Raw genomic sequence first — 17,993 nt, 5'->3', positions numbered from 1 at the left:
AAATATTAATAACGCTTCTTTTGAGGTAGGTAAATATTATAGGTTAACTGAGGTACAGAGAAGTTACATGATTTATCAAAGATTTCACACGTACTTGGCAACAGAGCTGGGATAGAACAAAGATCTTCCAAAGAGTTGCAGTTCAAGCTTAGTCAGAAGGCCAAGTTTCTCCTCTGTATGGCTTACTATTCCTAAAATAATTAACATGGGTATTAAAAAAGGGAACTCTAGCTTGGACTTAGAATGAGTATTTGTTACAAACGAATGGTTCCAAAAATGTGACAATAGGGATAACATATAAAAAGTAAACCTTTTAGCAAAAGAAAGCATCTGAGTAACCTGGTACTAGAGATAAATGAAATAAGGTACCATTACCACTGTTGTTTGGCTTTCTTGTAAATTCAAAATTATGGACCCATGTTGTATCCTAACATCTTCTTCTTCTTAACTGTAGGAAGGTCAGAGATGCAACTGGAGTTGATATCAATATGCGTGTAGGAGTGCATTCTGGAAATGTCCTTTGTGGTGTTATTGGGCTACAGAAGTGGCAGTATGATGTATGGTCACATGATGTTACATTGGCAAACCACATGGAAGCTGGAGGAGTCCCAGGGTAAGGCTTTGTATACATGAACTTTAATACATTTTCCTATCAAATAAATAATATATAGATAATTGATTGCAGACCTTTATGAAGAAATCTTAACCAGGACTTAGAGCTTCTTATCAATAATATGTTTTAGTTGTTTTCCTGAGGGAAGGTATGATTCAAGCTGATACTTTTTATACGGAAAACCCCAGATGTGTTGCTTTCTACCTGATTTCTGCACATAAAAACTTTTTAAAATGGCACCCTTAATTATTGTATCTTTCATTTACAAAAATCTATATAGGAAAACTGTTGAATTTTTTTGTTTTCAGTTAAAAATAATGCTATAAATTAATATTTCTAATGTTCCATAATTTCAGCCGTGTTCACATTACTTCAGTCACCTTGGCACATTTGAATGGAGCATACAAAGTGGAAGAAGGGGATGGAGATGTAAGGGACCCATATCTGAAGGAGCATAATGTTAAAACCTACTTTGTAATCAATCCCAAGGTTAGTAGTACTTGCGTTTATGCTGTCAACCATAGTTCTATTTTTAAAAAGAATATTATATTCTTTTATTACACACTTGTACACAAAATGTTACTCAGAGAACAATGATTTTGACAATTTTGACAACAATGATAGTGTTGCCAAGAAGTACTATACAAATATTACCTGGATTGGAACAGAAACCTTCTGTTTGATATATACAGTAATGGCCAGATCCTGAGAAGAAATGAACTCTGCAACTCCCATTGGAGCCACTGGGAATTGCATGCTATCAGCACCTCTCAGTTATAGTTAAATGTATGGATATATAGTACCATATAAAAGCATGAGAGAATGCACATATGTTTGCATGTCTGTGAGCGCACTCGTGTGGTTTACAACAGGATTTAACCATGTACTATATTAAATCATCTATAAATATTCATCTTTTTTTTCCGCTCAGGGAGAAAGGCGAAGTCCTCAGCACCACTTCAGACCCCGGCATACCTTAGATGGAGCTAAAATGAGAGCCTCTGTCCGCATGACCCGGTACCTGGAATCTTGGGGTGCAGCCAAGCCATTTGCACACTTACACCACAGGGACAGCATGACCACTGAAAATGGCAAGATTAGTACCACAGTATGGGCCTATTTATGTCATTTCAAACTATGTAGCTATTTTGAAAGAAAAATTAACTCTTTGGTATTAAATGTTCTATTATTTCCTGAGACAAGATGGGATGAGGTGAAATCTTTTATTGGACCAACTTCTGTTAGTGAAAAAGACAAGATTTTGAACTTAGATGGACCTCTTCTTCAGGTAACCTGGTCCAATAAAATATATTACCTACCCACCTTGTCTCTCTAATATGCTGGGACAGACACGGGAACAAGAACAGTGCAAAAAACTACTATTTCCTGTTTAAAAAAAAACATATGCCTCTGTATTTTGTTTCTCTTTTGAGATCCAGTTTTAAAGGCCAGATCCAGTGCCCACTGAAGTCAATGAGAGTCTTTCCATTGACTTAATGGGCTTTGGATCAGATTTGAAAGGGCCAAATTCTGCTATCAGTGCAAGTCTGAAATCCCACTGAAATCAACAGGAATTGTGTGTGCACATTGGAGAGCAAACTTGGGCCTTCTAGGCCTATGGACTCAACCCCAGGGTATAGTGTGGTTACTTTGCACCACCGTGCAGGCAGTTTCTGGATTAAAAGCCAGTGCTAGACAGCCACAGGAGAACACCAGTATAGAGAGATTCTCTGAGAGGTATATTCTCTCACTGCAGTATAGGCATAGTTGGGGAAAAGGCAGCATGGCCAGGGCTTTCCTGTGCCCTTCAACTGCTCTAAGTTATCCTGGAGTACACAAGTCAGCAGCACCTGCCTTTCCAAGCTTCATTGTGGGCTCCTCAACCATAGATGAGGATTTGGGTCAATAGTTCTATAGCACACCATTAAATTCTGCACCCTTATTAGATAAGAGATTTTTTTTCTGATCATTCAGTCCCAATGTCTCTGTTATTCCTGCACATCACTATCATCTACTACTGAAAAAGCAAAAAAAAATTAAAAAAATTAAAAAAAAGGAAATTCTGGTTGTACTCAACATTTGAATTCAATCCCATATTCCTTGCACCAAGAATGAAGGGTTGAACCCTGTAACTTCTCATTAACTCAAGATTTTTGATCAGTAAGTTCAGTACATCAAAGCAAAAATATAAAGTTAATGCAACCAGGGCCGGCTCCAGCTTTTTTGCCGCCCCAAGCGGCAAAGGGAAAAAAACAAAAAACGATTGAGGTGCCGCCGAAGAGGAAGAGAGGGAGTGAAGGACCCACCGCCGAATTGCCGCCGAAGACCCGGACTTGCCACCCCAATAACGGACGGAGTGCCGCCCCTTTCTGTTGGCCACCCCAGGCACCTGCTTCCTTCGCTAGTGCCTGGAGCCGGCCCTGAATGCAACATGTTAACCATAAAAAGCATGAAACTATTATTTAGTCACAAAATAATGGTTGCTGTCAGCAATCATCGTCATTTTAAAATAATGGTCATAATCTATATTTGGGAACCTAATCAGATGTTACTTAATTTTCAAAGGCACTGAATAACCCTAGCTCCGATTGGAAGCAATGGGAATTTTGGCATTGATTTCAGTGGGATCATGATTAGGTTCCGAAGTAGTAAAACTTATAGGGAAAAAGCTTTTTGGATCCAACCAAATCCATATTAATAAATTAATATTTACATTGAAGCTTGTTGCCTAATCATATTTTCCAAATCATTCCCCTTTTCTGCTTCATTGAAACTTATTATGTGAAAAGGCTTCTACTTATTAACACCCATTTGAAAACTTCATATATTGATCTGGTAACAGATTAATTAGCACTAATGTATTTGCAGAGTTTTCTTCTTGACAAATTTTGCATCACTATAGTCTAACAAATATTTTCAACATGAGGAATATTTTCAGAATGTTCTACATTTAATACAGGTTCCCCCCCCCTTTTTTTTTTAGGATGTGCCAATGGGTCAGTATCATTTCCAGCGTTGCAGAGAAAGGTATGTATAAATTTATTCACATAAAGTACAATAGATACAGCACTTTTACCAAGAGCCATTTTTTCCAAAATATGATTTTTAGAGCAAGTCCTTCCAACAAAGAGATTGGATGTAAAACTAGATATATTTTAAAGTGGTGCTTATTAATTATGGATCCACATCTGCCAACAAACAGCATTAACCCTATAGAAAGTTGCATTACAGTACATTGTGGATCATTTGAAAGTGAAGCTGCCTCATTGTCCCCTAGTGGGGGTGCTGGTAAGGGTTTTTTCAATTGACAATTAGTTTTTTGAGTGTTACTTACTTCATAAAGTAGCTTCAGAAAATATTATTGTGGTTCAAGTGCTGGTTTGTGTCATATTCTGTGTTACTGCCGGACAAATGATTATAAATTCACATGATAAAGTTCATCTTGTCATTTTTCATGGCTGAACTTTCCGTTAGTAGGAAAGATTGAGAAGAAATGGATGTAGGTGAACTGAAAAAGTTCTTTTAAAAAAGAAAGGAGTATGGCTGTTTTTTTAAAATAAAATTAGCATGGTATTGCAAGAAAATTAGAGCTGTATTTCATCTTTTTAAGAGCCTGAGAAAGCTAAACTGTAAATAACATATTTTCTTCATTGCTATAAGTGATATCACAAGTACCATAAATTGGTTTAAAAGAACCATTCCATTCAAAACTAACATTTTCATTCCCTTTGCCTAAGGTGGTAATTCATCCTATCTGTGGTCTCTCTTTATTCTCTTCCAATGTCCCTGCCCTGCATATATATCGTACGTTATCCAAAGGTTGACAGGAAGCCAGGTAGTCCTATTCAACAGCAGTTCTGGATCCCATAGGAAGACCAACCTTTCGCTGATCCTACAAGACCTGACAAACACATCCTGGCTTTAAGGCTATAGTAGATTAGTTATGTTTCAATTTGCACAGAATGTGAAAATCGTGTATGTCAGCACTGTAGTGAAAGAGTGAACCATTTTATTGTGGTATTTTCAAAGAATGAAATTCTTTCAAATGCTGGAAATGCTTTTGTTTTCTTATTCTTTAATTGTACTCTAAAATAGACTCCAAAGGTTCAACAAAAAATGATGATTGTATAACTTGGCCTGAAAATATAATATAGCTTATGGCCAAGATTTTCACAAATAGGAACCTAAAATCAGGCACCTATATCCATATTAAGGCACTTGAATAAGTAGTGATTTTCAAAAGAGCTGATCACCCAACCACTCCCAGTGAGGTCAAAGGGAACAGTTAGGTGAGTGCTCAGCTCTTTTGAAATCCCATCTTTTTAGTTATTTGCTAGATAGGGTTAGATAAGATTGGACAAGTGTCTGTTGTTATCCTGGACTACTTGTAAGAAATAGGTGATAGACACTTGACACATACCTAATAGTCATGAAATCAGTGATACATTTCAATAGTCTTGAAATCAGTTGCATTCAGTGGAAAAGTAATAGGGTTCTATATAAACTACTCTACGAACCTACGCTATCTTATCTATTGAACCATCCTGTAGATCCTCAGTTATTAAGAACTAATCCAAAAGTCATGGCTCAGAAGGAGGAAGGGCTTGAGTTAACCTTGCCAAAATTCAAATCTGTGAGTTATCATAAACTCTAGGAGTTCAGGTAGTTCAAATCTGAGGTACTACCTATATCTTAAATTTTGGATATTAATCTTGAAAGGATGGAGAGAAAATCTGGAGATATTTGAGATGCTCCAGGTTTTAGGAGAGCACAACTTCTGAAGTGAACAACAAGTGAAGCCTGGTGTAACAGAAGAGAGTCCCATCCATGCAGACATTGTGTCCATTCCATGCCCAGCTAACTTAAAATAAAATGAACCTTTTTGTTCATTATAGTAGTTTTACAGACTATATAAAGAGAAACCTGATATATATTTGAAAATAAAGTTTTGAAAACAATTATTTCCAAACCTGCTACTGGAAAGTTCTAGATCCTCTATTCAGGCCATAAAAAAGTGTTCCTATGAATGTGACTGGCATGTTCTTACCTATTCACACAACGCAGACAAATATGACCAAAAATAGCTGCAGCAAATATGGATATTTTTAAGGAGCTGAGAATATGAAATTCTTTTTTATAAATTCATTACATTACCAAGGTGAGCACTTTCCTTTAACAGAAATTTCCTCAACTCTAATTTTTTGCAAGTGTGTTTTGTTTTATTTTTAAAGCACCACCTTATATTTTGCTTTTAGATAGTATGTTCTTTGTGGGATGGATTGTCATAGAATCATAGGGTTAGAAGGGACTGCAAGGGTCATCTAGCCTAAACCCTGGCCAAGATACAAGATTTGTTGTGTCTAAACTATCCAAGACAGGTGGCTATCCAGCCTCCTTTTAAAAACCTCCAGTGGAGAAACTTCCATGGCCTCAGGAGACAGTCTGTTCCATTGTCCTACTCTTAGGAAGTTTTCCTGAAATTTAATCTAAATCTGCTATGCTGTAGTTTGAACCCACTGCCTCTTGTCCTGCCCTCTGTGGCAAAAGAGAACAACTTTTCTCCATCTTTTTTATAGTAGCCTTTCAAGTAGCTGAAGACAGCTATCATATCCAGGGCCGGCTCTGGCTTTTTGGCCGCCCCAAGCAAAAAAAAACAAAACAAAAACGGGGCGGCCAGAACGGCAAAGCAAATAAAAAAAAACCTGCGGCGTGGCCGGAGCGCGGGTGCAGGGGGACAGGCTGGGGGGGAGGGGGAGTGAGCGGGCGGGAGAGAGAGAGAAGGGGGTGGCCAGGGCTACAGCAGGAGCGCTGCCACGCTGCCCCTCCCGCTGCGCCACCTCCTGCCGCCTGCCGCGAGGGCTCCGCTCCGGTCGGCGGGGAGGGAAGGAAGAGGACTGCCCTGCAGGGCGCTCTGGTTCTCCGCACTACCACCCCCTACAGGGCGGCCGGAGCGGAACAAGAACAAAAAAAAAAAGCGGCCGTGCCGCCCTAGGATTGGGCAGAATGCTGCCTCCAACAATCTGCCGCCACAAGCACCAGCTTGCTCAGCTGGTGCCTGGAGCCGGCCCTGATCATATCCCTTCTTAATCTCCTCTTTTCCAAACTAAACATACCCTGTTCCTTCAGCCTTTGCTCATATGGCTTGCATTCCATCCCTTTGATCGTCTTTGTTGCTCACCTCTAAATTCTTTCCATTTTATCTACATCCTTTCTAAACATTGATGACCAAAATTGGATGCAGTACTCCAGCTGAGGCCTAACCAGCGCTGAGTAGAGTGGTACTATCACCTCCTGTGACTTGCATGCTGTGCCTCTGTTAATGCAACTTTTTTTTTGCAATAGCATCACATTGCTGACTCATGTTGAGGTTGTGATCCATCACAACTCCCAGATCCTTCTCAGCAGTGCTGCTGTCAAGCCAGTTTTCTCCCATTTTGTATTTGTACATTTGGTTTTACTTCCCTAACTGTAGCACCTTTCATTTGTCTTTGTTGAATTTCATTTTGGTGACTATAGCCCAGTTTTCCAATCAAGATCCAATGTTAATATCTCATCTTTTTTCATTACAGAACAAAATCACAGAAGAAAAGATTTGAAGAAGAATTGAATGAGAGGATGATTCAGGCCATTGATGGAATCAACGCTCAAAAGTATATTTACATCTCATATTCACATTCTTCTACAACTGATGGTAGAGTCTGCTGCCTCTCCTTACATTGATGCACAAAACCCAAAAAGCAGTGGCGCGTCCACCATTCCACATCAGAAAGTAGAATAGGCCACTCAGAGAGACATTACGCTCCCTGCAGGCTAAGGAACAGCACTGTGCAGCAACTTTTTCAAGGGCATTGTTCTAATAGCTGCTGCACTTGTCATTCATACATTGGGGGAAGATTCCGTTTGCACCTTGAAGTTCCTCTGCTCAAAACTTGATTCCTTAGGCCTTCTACAGGAATCCACGTTTTGGCCCTAAGTCCCCATGTCTACGACACCTCTCCACATCCTCCTAAGAATTGGTACAAAGCCTTATATACAACTGGGAAATTAAGTGTAGTTATATCCTAAATTGATGGGACTGCTAGTGAAATATTTGGGTTTGTTCTTTTATTTTCTGATTTCATAGATAAGTGCACCTTAAATTAGTAATTGAAAAGACAGAGGAGGGGTAAAGAGAAAGAACAAAGGAACTTAGTAGTAAGGAGTGAAAATAGAAATAATTAATGATCAGGGGTAACAGCAGATGGGGATAAACATGGAAAAAGAGAATAAAGCATTATGCTCCTGTGGCTGTATTCCATGTCTACTTGCTCTGGCTCAGTACAGTCATCTGTCACAGTAGACGAGTAAGTGAGATGACTAAATAATAACCAGGACTTTCTGCCACCGAAATCAGAGTGACAGAAGCAGCTCCACAGAACTAGAAGTGGCTCTTTTGCCACCTTTGATAATTATTGTTTCAGTTGGTCCATTGATTCATTAGAGCATAACGTAGCTAGTCTGCACACGTAAATTGTTCTCAGAGGCAGAGAGGTACACATTGAGTATATGTCCTTGGAGGAACTGGAGGTGACACTTATTGATGATATCAGATCCTCTTAGTGAACAGATAAGAGCAAGCTCAATACTTCTCTAACTGAAGGGTACAGGCTCCTTTAAATATTAACTATCACTTCAGGGTGAAATAGGGGGATGTATTTGCAAAAATTTGGTTAGTAGTTATGAATTGTATTCTCCATTGCAGGTGTCCAATATTTGCTCAGTTGAATAAGTTGTATACTGCACCTAATTGCTAGAAACTCAAGGACCACACTTAATTTTCATGTGTAACAATCCCATCAGGCTGTCTGTAGTTTTAAGAAAACAATTTTGAGTAAGTTCTCAATGGAAGTGTATGTTGACAGTCATGTCACACACAAATAACAAAATGATTGGAAGCAAGTCCTCAGATAGACAAATAGGTTTGTTTACACTGTTAATCTAAGAATGGGTTACAAGACGCAATCCATACAGCTTTAGTATGTTTTAAAGTACATGGGTTCTAAAAAGCGACACTGCAAAATGGCATTGTGTGGTTCAATTATGTGTTATTTATCAATGATTTCCATAACAAATGTTCTTAGTTTACATGTAAAAACTTGCCAATCCTGCAGTCTTAACCTATGATCAGAGATCTAAGCTGAGTTCTTTCCTTCTCATACATAATTATTAGTAAAAGCTACATCCAACAACTACATGTAGACAACAATAAAATTGAAAAGTCAAGTGCTCAAAACTAAGAAATATCAAAAATATGGCTGACTGTGCATATGAATTAACACAGTAATAATTACATGTTCACATATTTTTACAGTAGGAACCCTACCTCATTCAATGCACAGGATTGACTGCTCTCAGGATGAATCAGGACTGTATCTTGAATGAGACTGTTGTTTGTAGGACCCCCTTCCTCATATGGAGGGCTACAGGTTTGTCATGATGCAGAAAAAGCCATGGGTACCGTGATTTCTCTGCGACTTCTCTGTCTATGACTTCCTCCAGGAAGGCTCTAGGTGGGTCACGAGCCCACTGCAGAGGTGATGCCCCGGGGGAGTGTGTGTTGGAGAGCAAGAGCCTATCCCAAAATGGCAGCTTCTGTGTCCCACAGGGCCAGGCCCAGCTCCCCTCTCTGGACATTGCAACTTGGGACACAGGATCGCAGCCATACTCATTCAAATTTGGCCCGGCTGCCTCCCGGTCATGACCTGCCATTGCTTGTGCCCAGGGTAAGTGCACGGTGGGCTTGCTCTCAACCCCCACACTCTTCCCCAAGGGACACAGAAGGCCGGAGTGAGTACAGGGTGGGCTTGCTTGCCAGCCTGCCAAACACATCCTCTTCACTAAACAGGATTAGGATTGTGATGCCGGGGGTGGGGAGGGTGCTGCTGCAAGTGTTTGGTGCTCCCCCACTTGTCAGGACATTTTTTTATCAAAAATCATAGATCATAACTTCTACTAAATTTACTATGACTGCTCTATCATTTTTGATAAAATATGCCCTGATATTACAGAAGATAGTGTGTAGTGAGTGAGGCAGTGATTTCAGGAAGAGAAAGGGTACCCTTATGGTTAAAGAAATTGAATTTTGCCATGGAGAATTGGGTTCTCTCCTGTGGAGTTTGTGTGATTCTGGGCAAGTCACTTAAACCAAAATGTTCACAATTGGCCCTTAACTGTGAAGCACTCAGATATGTTGATGAAAGCTTCTATGAGGTAATGAATAATTTTGTATTCAGAAGGCCTGGGGCCACACATTGAATAAGAAGGGGGGAAAGTTGAATTACCACCTCTTCACTGATGGACAACCTTAATTCTGGAATTTCCTAACTTTTGAGTGCTTGGCTTTGCAACTTTAATAATGTTTTTTTAATGTAAGGTTTTTTCATATAATTTCCTATTTAAAAAAAAATCTGAACAAACAAAAATTCATCATGTGGAACCTGATTGGCCACTAGCTTAGGTAATCAGCAGGGTCTAAACTTTTAAATACACAGCACAAACCATTTGCACTCTGTTACCAGATTAACTGATACCAGTAGTAGGCTGCATATGTTACTCCTGAGGGCGTTCTGCGCCAAAAAATTAAAAATTCTCCACACAATATTTTAAAATTCTGCAAATTTTATTTGTCAAATAAATGTGGAGTCTTCAGCATGGCACTGGGGAGCACAGGCCACTGTCTGCACAGAGGTGGGAGATCACTGTGCAGTTCCCCCCTGGGACACAGACTCAGCAGTGACGCTGCACACAACCCTGACACAGCACAAGGACCGGATCTCCCCCAGAAACACTCCTGGGCCTTGCCCCTCCATGCCAGGTGCACCAGGTGTGGGCAGGCAGGATGCAAGTGTATGGGGGGGAGATCCAGGTGTGGGTTGAGAGGGTTCTGTGTGGGGCAATCTGGGTACAGGCGGCTTAGTGGGGTGTCTAGTTGCAGGGGGATCTGGTTGTACAGGGGCTTGTTGGGGGGTTCTGAATGCAATAGTAATGGGACTCTGCAATGGGGTCCAGGTGAAGGTGGTTGGGGCTCAGTGGGGGGGAATAGAGCTTGGCAGGGGGGTCTCAGTGTGGGGGAATCAGTGGGGGAGTCTAGACGATGGAGGAGTGGGGCTCAGTGGGGTGGAGATCCAGGTGCAGCTGGTTGGGGCTCGGTGGTGTGGGGATCCGGGTGCGGGTGGCTTGTCAGGGTGGTCCAGGTGCAGGGGGAGTGAGGCTCATCGGGAGGGTTCTGAGTGTGTGGTGGGGTGAGGCTCAGCAGGAGGGTCTGGGTTTGAAGGGGACTAGATGCATGGGGGTTGGGCAGATGGGGGAGCAGCTCCCTGAACAGGGATCCCTCTCCCTGCAGCTGAGGATTGATGGGTGCAGAAAGCATGGGGGGATAGTTTTCAGAGTTTCCTGCAGCTGGGGGAGAAATCTGGGGGTGGGTCTGACTCAGCCCCGGATAATGTGCAGGGGAAGAGGAAGTCCCGTCCTCTCCAGCCCAGCCGGGACTAGCAACTGAACCCAGTGCAGGGTAGGAGCCACCAGCTGGGTCTTCCCCAGTCCCCCTTCCTGCATCACAGTGATTTACCTCTCTGCCAGTTGCCCTGGGCATCCGAAACATACTACTGGGGATGGGTGCATAACCACTCTTCTGACTTCCCTTTGCTTCCCCATCAGAAAGTCATTTTTCTCTGGGGAAGCAAAGAAATCTGCAGGAGGCATAAATTCTGCACATTAGATCAGGCATTGGTGGGACTTTAGACATTCACTGTGCCAGATAGTTTCAGAGCTATTTGCTGGGAGCAGAAGAGTGCAGAGCCTGAGAACTCCTCGTCTGAATTCTAGGTTCTGGAAGGTAGTGTACTTAAGTTATTAGAGACGTTTCTGCTCCCATTTACCATACGCTTGTGTCTATCTTCCTTAACTCTTGTCCTCCCTCCCCCACCCGCATCTGCTTCTCTCTGCCCCGACCCCAGCTTCTCTTCCTCTGCTCCAGTTCTCCATCCCTAATTATTCCCCAGACTCCTCCCTTTCCTGGACAGTAACTCCTCGTTTAACATTGCAGTTACATTCTTGAAAAATGTGACTTTAAGCTAATCCAGTTTTCCCATAAGAATTAATGTAAAGGGTGGGGGGGGGGGAGTTAGGTTCCAGGGATTTTTTTTTTGCCAGACAAAAGACTATACATATACATATATACATATACAGTATACGTTTTAAACAATGTAATATTGTACTCAGCAATGATGATTGTGAAGCTTGGTTGAGGTGGTGGAGTCAGAGGGTGAAAGAGGGCGGATCGTCTGGCTGCTCCTCTTGCTGTTCTTTCCAAGGTGCTGGGGGGGTGCTCAAACCCCCGGCTCTGCCCCAGGCCCGCCCCCACTCCCCCCCTTGATCCTCCCCCCTTCCCCCCTTTCAGTCTCCTGAACTCCACGAAACAGCTAATTGCTGCAGGCAGGAGGCACGGGGAGGGAGGAGAGAGTTGCTAACAAACATACCAGAAATCAGCCATCTTCCACATGGGGAGTCTGATAGGCCAACATCCCTTCCAGCTGCTGAGCAAGAGTTGGAGCGTTTTCTTGGACAGAAGGTCCTATCCATTTGCTGAATCAAAAGGAAAACCCTGAATCTGTTTGAACTCAGCCTTTTATACCAAAAGTCCTGCTTTGTCCCCGAGCCTACTGAAAACAGATACAACCAATCCCTGCCCTTATTCGCAGGAGGTCAGATTCAAAGGCTGGAAATCTACAGAGCCACCCTTGGCATTTTGCAGAAATCACTCCCTAGTGATTCCAGATTCTGCACAACCTCCCCACACACACAGTGAGCCAGGAACACACAAATACACATCACCTGTATTGATACAAAGAGCTATGCATATTTTTACAGCTCATACTGCCTGGCCCATCTCAATCTAATGACTTTTTGAGGTTTTCATACTTTAAACATAAAATACATTAACACAATATGGACCCCAAATACTGCTAGTGGTTGCAATATCTGTCACATCTGACACAAAAGCAGCTCAGCGAAGCAATTGTGGGGAAAGTCCTTGAATGGAGTATGCTCAGTGACTCCGCTCTGCAGGCATGGCATATGCACAGCCTGGTCGGCATGCAGGAATTGTGAGACCATGGAGCATGCTCAGTACGGACAGAATATTCAGAAAATTTAACTGCCAAACTTTAACAGGTCAGATGTGAACTGAGCATATGTGAAAATAAGATTTTTCAAAGGCCAGACTTGGCCAAATGTAAGCATATTTTCCACAGGAGCAGCAAAAGGCACATTTCTGACACCAGTGCCAAATTTCAAGTCCCAGTTCCAAAGCAATCAAAAATCTTTTTCAAAAAAAATCTTGCAATCAATTTGTTAACAAAGGCAAAACAATTTATTTTTCCCTAATCCCTAGTTTGGCAAAGTTATAAACTATAGCAAATAGGGTCTTATAATGGGAAATATCAGGCAACTTTCACTATAGATAGTGTTAGCTGCTTCACCCAAAATATAGTTTCTGCAGGCCAGATAGGGCCTTAGTTACTGCCGTGTGTGGGATTACACAGGTGTAAATGGTTTCATCTGCCTGTCATAGGGCATGGGTGGGAGGGATAGCTCAGTAGTTTGAGTATTAGCTTGCTAAACCCGGGGTTGTAAATTCAATCCTTGAGGGAGCCATTTAGGGATCTGGGACAAAAATCTGTCTGGGGATTGGTCCTGCTTTGAGCAGGCAGTTGGAGTAGATGACCTCCTGAGGTCCCTTCCAACCCTGATATTCTATGATAAAGCTACATTTTAGTCACGAGTATTTTTAGTAAAAGTCATGGACAGGTCACGAGCAGTAAACAAAAATTCAGGGCCCATGACTTCTACTATATAGCCCTAAATCTTGCAGGGGGCAGACCAGGGGTGCCACAGGTGCTGGGGGGGGAGGGGGTTGGCAGGCTTCCTACCTGTCTCTGCACCTCCCCGGAAGTGGTGACATCTCCCTCGCTCAGCTCCTAGGCAGAGGTGTGGCCAGGCAGCTCTGTGCACTGCCTCTGCCCCGAGCGCCAGCTCCCACTGGCTGGGAATCGTGGCCTGTGAGAGCTGCAGGGGCGGTGCCTGCAGGCAGAGGCAGTGCACAGAGCTTCTTGGCCATGCCTCCGCCTAGGAGCTGAGTGAGGGGGATGTTGCCGCTTTCGGGGAGCCCCCCGAGGTAAGTGCTGCCCAGAGCCCACTTCACCTCATCCCATGCCCCAACCCCCTGCCTCCTCCCACACCAAAACTCCTGCTGCTGCTCACAGCCTTAATCATAGACACTGTCATGCTGTCAGGAGTGTCACGATCGTAAGTGGCAACCTCAGGGAAGACTGTCAAGAATCAGGGCAGAGACCCCAAGCTGGTTTTATGTTCTATAATTACATTTCATCAACCCAGTAACAAGTATGAACTCCTACAGCACTATAACAAGTCTTACCTTGGAGTCACAGACAGTCCCCTTGGGCATTCCAGTCTATCTTGTCACCCGGACAATCTGGATTTAGTGTAGGTGGTTGCTATACACCAAAGATCACAAAGTATGCAGGTTATTCCCAGTCCCAAAGGACCAGTCACTTACCTTAGGTCAATTTGTACCTTAGATCTCACATCAAAAACAACACTTGTAGCCAACCCTATAGTAAACTAAGGAGTTATTAACTAAGAACTAAGAGTTGTAGTAATCTGTCACCTTTGAATGTCTTTTATTGCTAACCCAGGTTGACCCTGGGGATCTCTACTTCTGTTTCATAGCTCCAGCTATGTGAGAGTCCAAACAGCAAAAGAGATTAAAAATATTCTTGTCAGCTATTTTTATTTCCTTCTTTCAGAATTCAAGCTGATGGGACGAGCCATTTTTCACATAGCCTTTTCATGAATGTAAGGGGCAATTAACAAAATCTTTGTATTGTGATGTTCCACAATGGCCCATTTAGTTTTGATAGTCCTTTTTGATGGGCAGGAGACAATCCTTCCTGATTAGGTTCAGTTTCCAAGCAAACAATTTGTACAGTTACAAAGCAAAAACTTAAATATTATCTTATAGCATGTGATAAAGAAATTATCACTAAAGAAACACTAAACACACTGTTATAAGTCTGATACCCACCTTAACCATACGAACACACAGGTGAAACAGACTGGTTTCCAGCAATGAATTTGTCAGTACTTAGCAGAGGCCTAAAGCCTTGGCAAGAGCTGGCACCTGGTCAGCCAGCTTCACAGATACCACAGAAGCTGGAGCCCCCCAAAAAATCTAAGTTCCAGTGGAACTTGGTTAACAGTTCAGTTGATTTATTTATTTTTGTTTGGTTTATAACTAAAAGAATAAGAACTTTGGCATACTTTAAACATGTAATGACAAAAAAAATGAAAATCAGGGCCCCCACAAACTGGTAATAATCCACCAGAGATAACTATCATATCCAAAAAAAATACCGTCAGTACTCTGCCATAGCCACAAATACCAGCCCTCATCATACCTCTCCCTCCTCAAAACACTGGGAGTTGGGCCTTGCAGTATGCCCTGAATGGCATCAGGTGCAGGCTTTTTCAGACCACTATGAGGAATGAATTCCAAAGCTAATTAAATAATATGTTGCCATCCTTCTTTTCTACTGAGGGGACTCCAGCTCACGCACCTCTGCTGACCACAGCAGTATAGCACAGGGGAAGAGACAGTCTCTCAGGCAAACATATTCAGGTGTTTGGGGCTTTATAGGTCAAAATCAATACCTTAAACTTCACCCAGAGCCTACAAGCAGCCAGTGAATATCCTGTTCTTTTACTACATCTACCCCAGATTCAGTTTCTGAATTATTTTAAGATGAATGCTCATGTAGGATGCATTGTGGTAGTATCAGTGTAATCACAAAGGCCCAGATTCTCCAGGGTAATTAGGTGCCCAACTACCTTTGAGCATTTTGACTAAGGTGACCAAAGCATGTATTGCAGTAGCAAGCTCCCCACCCAAAAGAATCATTTGCAATCTGTAGGCCAGAAAAAGAAGGAAAAAAGCCTGTTGCTGATGCATTTGAAGAAAGAGATTCCAGCTCACTTAATCTTAGATGGCATGGCTTTGTAGGACTAACAGGAGTGGCAGTAAAAACTTATTTTTATTGTTAATGTCATCAGATGTATGCAGGGGTGAAAGTAATACTAAATCCTTACCGGTACGGAGGCCGGCTCTGGGCCCCCAGAAGGGGCAGGGCCTTGGGTAGAAGGGGTGGGGCTGGGGGTCAGCCTTCCCCAACCAGCCCATCCACACTGCCTGGCCCGTGCAGCCCAGGGCTCCAGTGGCGATTTAAAAGGGACCGGGGCTTCAGCCACTGCCGGCGACCCTGAGAGTAGGGCAAAAGGGGCAGCAACGTTAAAGCGCTGCCGCAGCAGCAGAGCTTTAACATCGTCTGGGTACGGGCTGGTACCGGCTTCTTACCGGTACGCCGTACTGGCCCATTTTCACCCCTGGATATATGTGTGACTCTAGATACCCACAAGGAACAGATTGGTTGAATAAGAAGGTGCAGTTTTTCCAGAGTCACTTTTCAGAGAAACAACATTTAAAGATAATGATGAAGGCACTGCCTGCTCACACTACTCTGAATTCACCTTTCCTAAATGCTTCTACCAACTGTAGTAATTGGACAACTTGATAAATGCATCTTAGTTAATAAGTTGCTTTGTTTTGCTTTCCATGAAAATTACCTTCACCTTGCTCTTTCCTGTAATTTCATTTAAGATGATAATGCACTCCAGGTAACGTTTGTAACTAAAATGTGCTTCTAAATCTATAATGGGTCTGTAATGTTAGGAAAATTGTTTATGCTGCAAATTCTCAATTAACACTCATTAATCAGAGACCAAGAGGACTAGCCCCATTATAATCAAATAGCTGAGTGGCACTAATAAAAAAAGAATATTTTGCCCACTGAAGTGTTTTAATAAGATTTTTCTTCCATCTTCCATAGATTGTTTTCAGTAGGAAGTAGAATGACCCTAAATCTCTCAGCTCTCATACTATAATAATGTGTAATACCCATATAGTGCCATTCATCGTGAAAATTCCCAAGTCACATTACAAACAGCATATTTAACTAAAATACAACAATGTATGTTTATGTAACATTAATGTTACTGTCTAAAGACTCAAAAGATAGTCAGTAAAAGGGCTAATGTATGAAATCCTGGCCCCATTAAATTAATAGTTTTGCCAGACCCCTCTCCTCAGCATTCCCTACTGGATAGCTTAGGTGGCTCCCTGCTCAGCATGCTGGCTTCTGCAAATCCCATTCTTAAGCACCTAACTCTCCTTGTGCTTTATATAGAGACCCTGGGTGCCTAACTCAGCGCTGAGGATTCCAGTGGGCGGCAGGGGGCCTAACGTTAGGTGTTGCAAATCTGAGCACATGCTCAGAACTGAGCTCTTTTAACATTTTTTTTTATTTACAGATTAGCAGACTAGTCCTCATTAAGTCTAGCCAGTTGGAAAGAGTCAAAATTAAATTATGCCTTAATTTTTTTTAAAAAATAAAAACCTCCCATTGAATTGAATGTGGACTTTCAGAGATAGACCTCTTCATTTTGTAATGGTGCTACTTCAATAATCTATTAGCTAGAATGTTCATTACTTTTACACATAGCTACAAAAACATATTGTGCAACCTCACTGCAACTTTTTACATTTTTACATATTTTGGTCTGTAAGTAGGAAATGATGCTTTGATAACTAATAAAAGGTCTGTGTGAAAGAGGTTCAAATTCATCAGATGAATGTATCTCAAACACAGAATCATCCCACTCTCTTTTTAATGACTTTTTTCACCTTTGCACATGGTGTAAAGCATTCATTAAATGGCATGGTCGTGTGTTGTGACATGCCAGTCACTGTACGTTATGTTGGACAGAATCACCTCAAGTTCTGCCCCATGTCCCAGGTATGAACATCTGTGGAATGGATCATTATTATAGAAGATAGAGTGAAGAACCAGCAGCAAAGCCATTTACATTAAGCACTTTATAATGCAACTCTCCCTCTTGAATGTTTTCATGAACCATCCACGTACAGCCCATTCATTAAAATATCAGTTTTGTGTGTGTGTTAGATATAGAAACCAAGTGGAAGGGTGGAACTACATGATCATCTGTTGCAGTCAATATGATTTACTTTATCCAGTCTGAAGCACAATAACTGACTTTCTTCAAAATACATAAACTGACATCTTACTTTGCATTGTTATTTGCGGTGTTCTTGAAGCCGTGTTGGTCCCAGGATATCAGAGAGACAAGGTGGATGAGGTAATATCTTTTATTGAAGCAATTTCTGTAGGTGAAAGCAGGGGTGCTGGAA

General features: G+C 42.0%; 1 protein-coding gene across 1 annotated transcript in view; it reads left to right on the top strand.

Annotated features, from left to right (window-relative positions):
* The window catches only part of ADCY2 (adenylate cyclase 2), a 456,889-nt gene that overhangs the window by 337,134 nt on the left and 101,762 nt on the right, over positions 1-17,993 (top strand). The window contains exons 8-12 of the mRNA XM_065398381.1: positions 455-613; positions 970-1,102; positions 1,545-1,721; positions 3,597-3,640; positions 7,183-7,263. Of these exons, the coding sequence (XP_065254453.1) occupies positions 455-613; positions 970-1,102; positions 1,545-1,721; positions 3,597-3,640; positions 7,183-7,263 (594 nt within the window). The remainder of the gene's footprint in view (positions 1-454; positions 614-969; positions 1,103-1,544; positions 1,722-3,596; positions 3,641-7,182; positions 7,264-17,993) is intronic.

This window comes from Emys orbicularis, chromosome 2, assembly GCF_028017835.1.
Source record: "Emys orbicularis isolate rEmyOrb1 chromosome 2, rEmyOrb1.hap1, whole genome shotgun sequence".
Lineage (NCBI taxonomy): Eukaryota > Metazoa > Chordata > Testudines > Emydidae > Emys > Emys orbicularis.
Note: the sequence above shows the minus strand (reverse complement) of the source record. Positions and strands in the feature narration are given on the sequence as shown.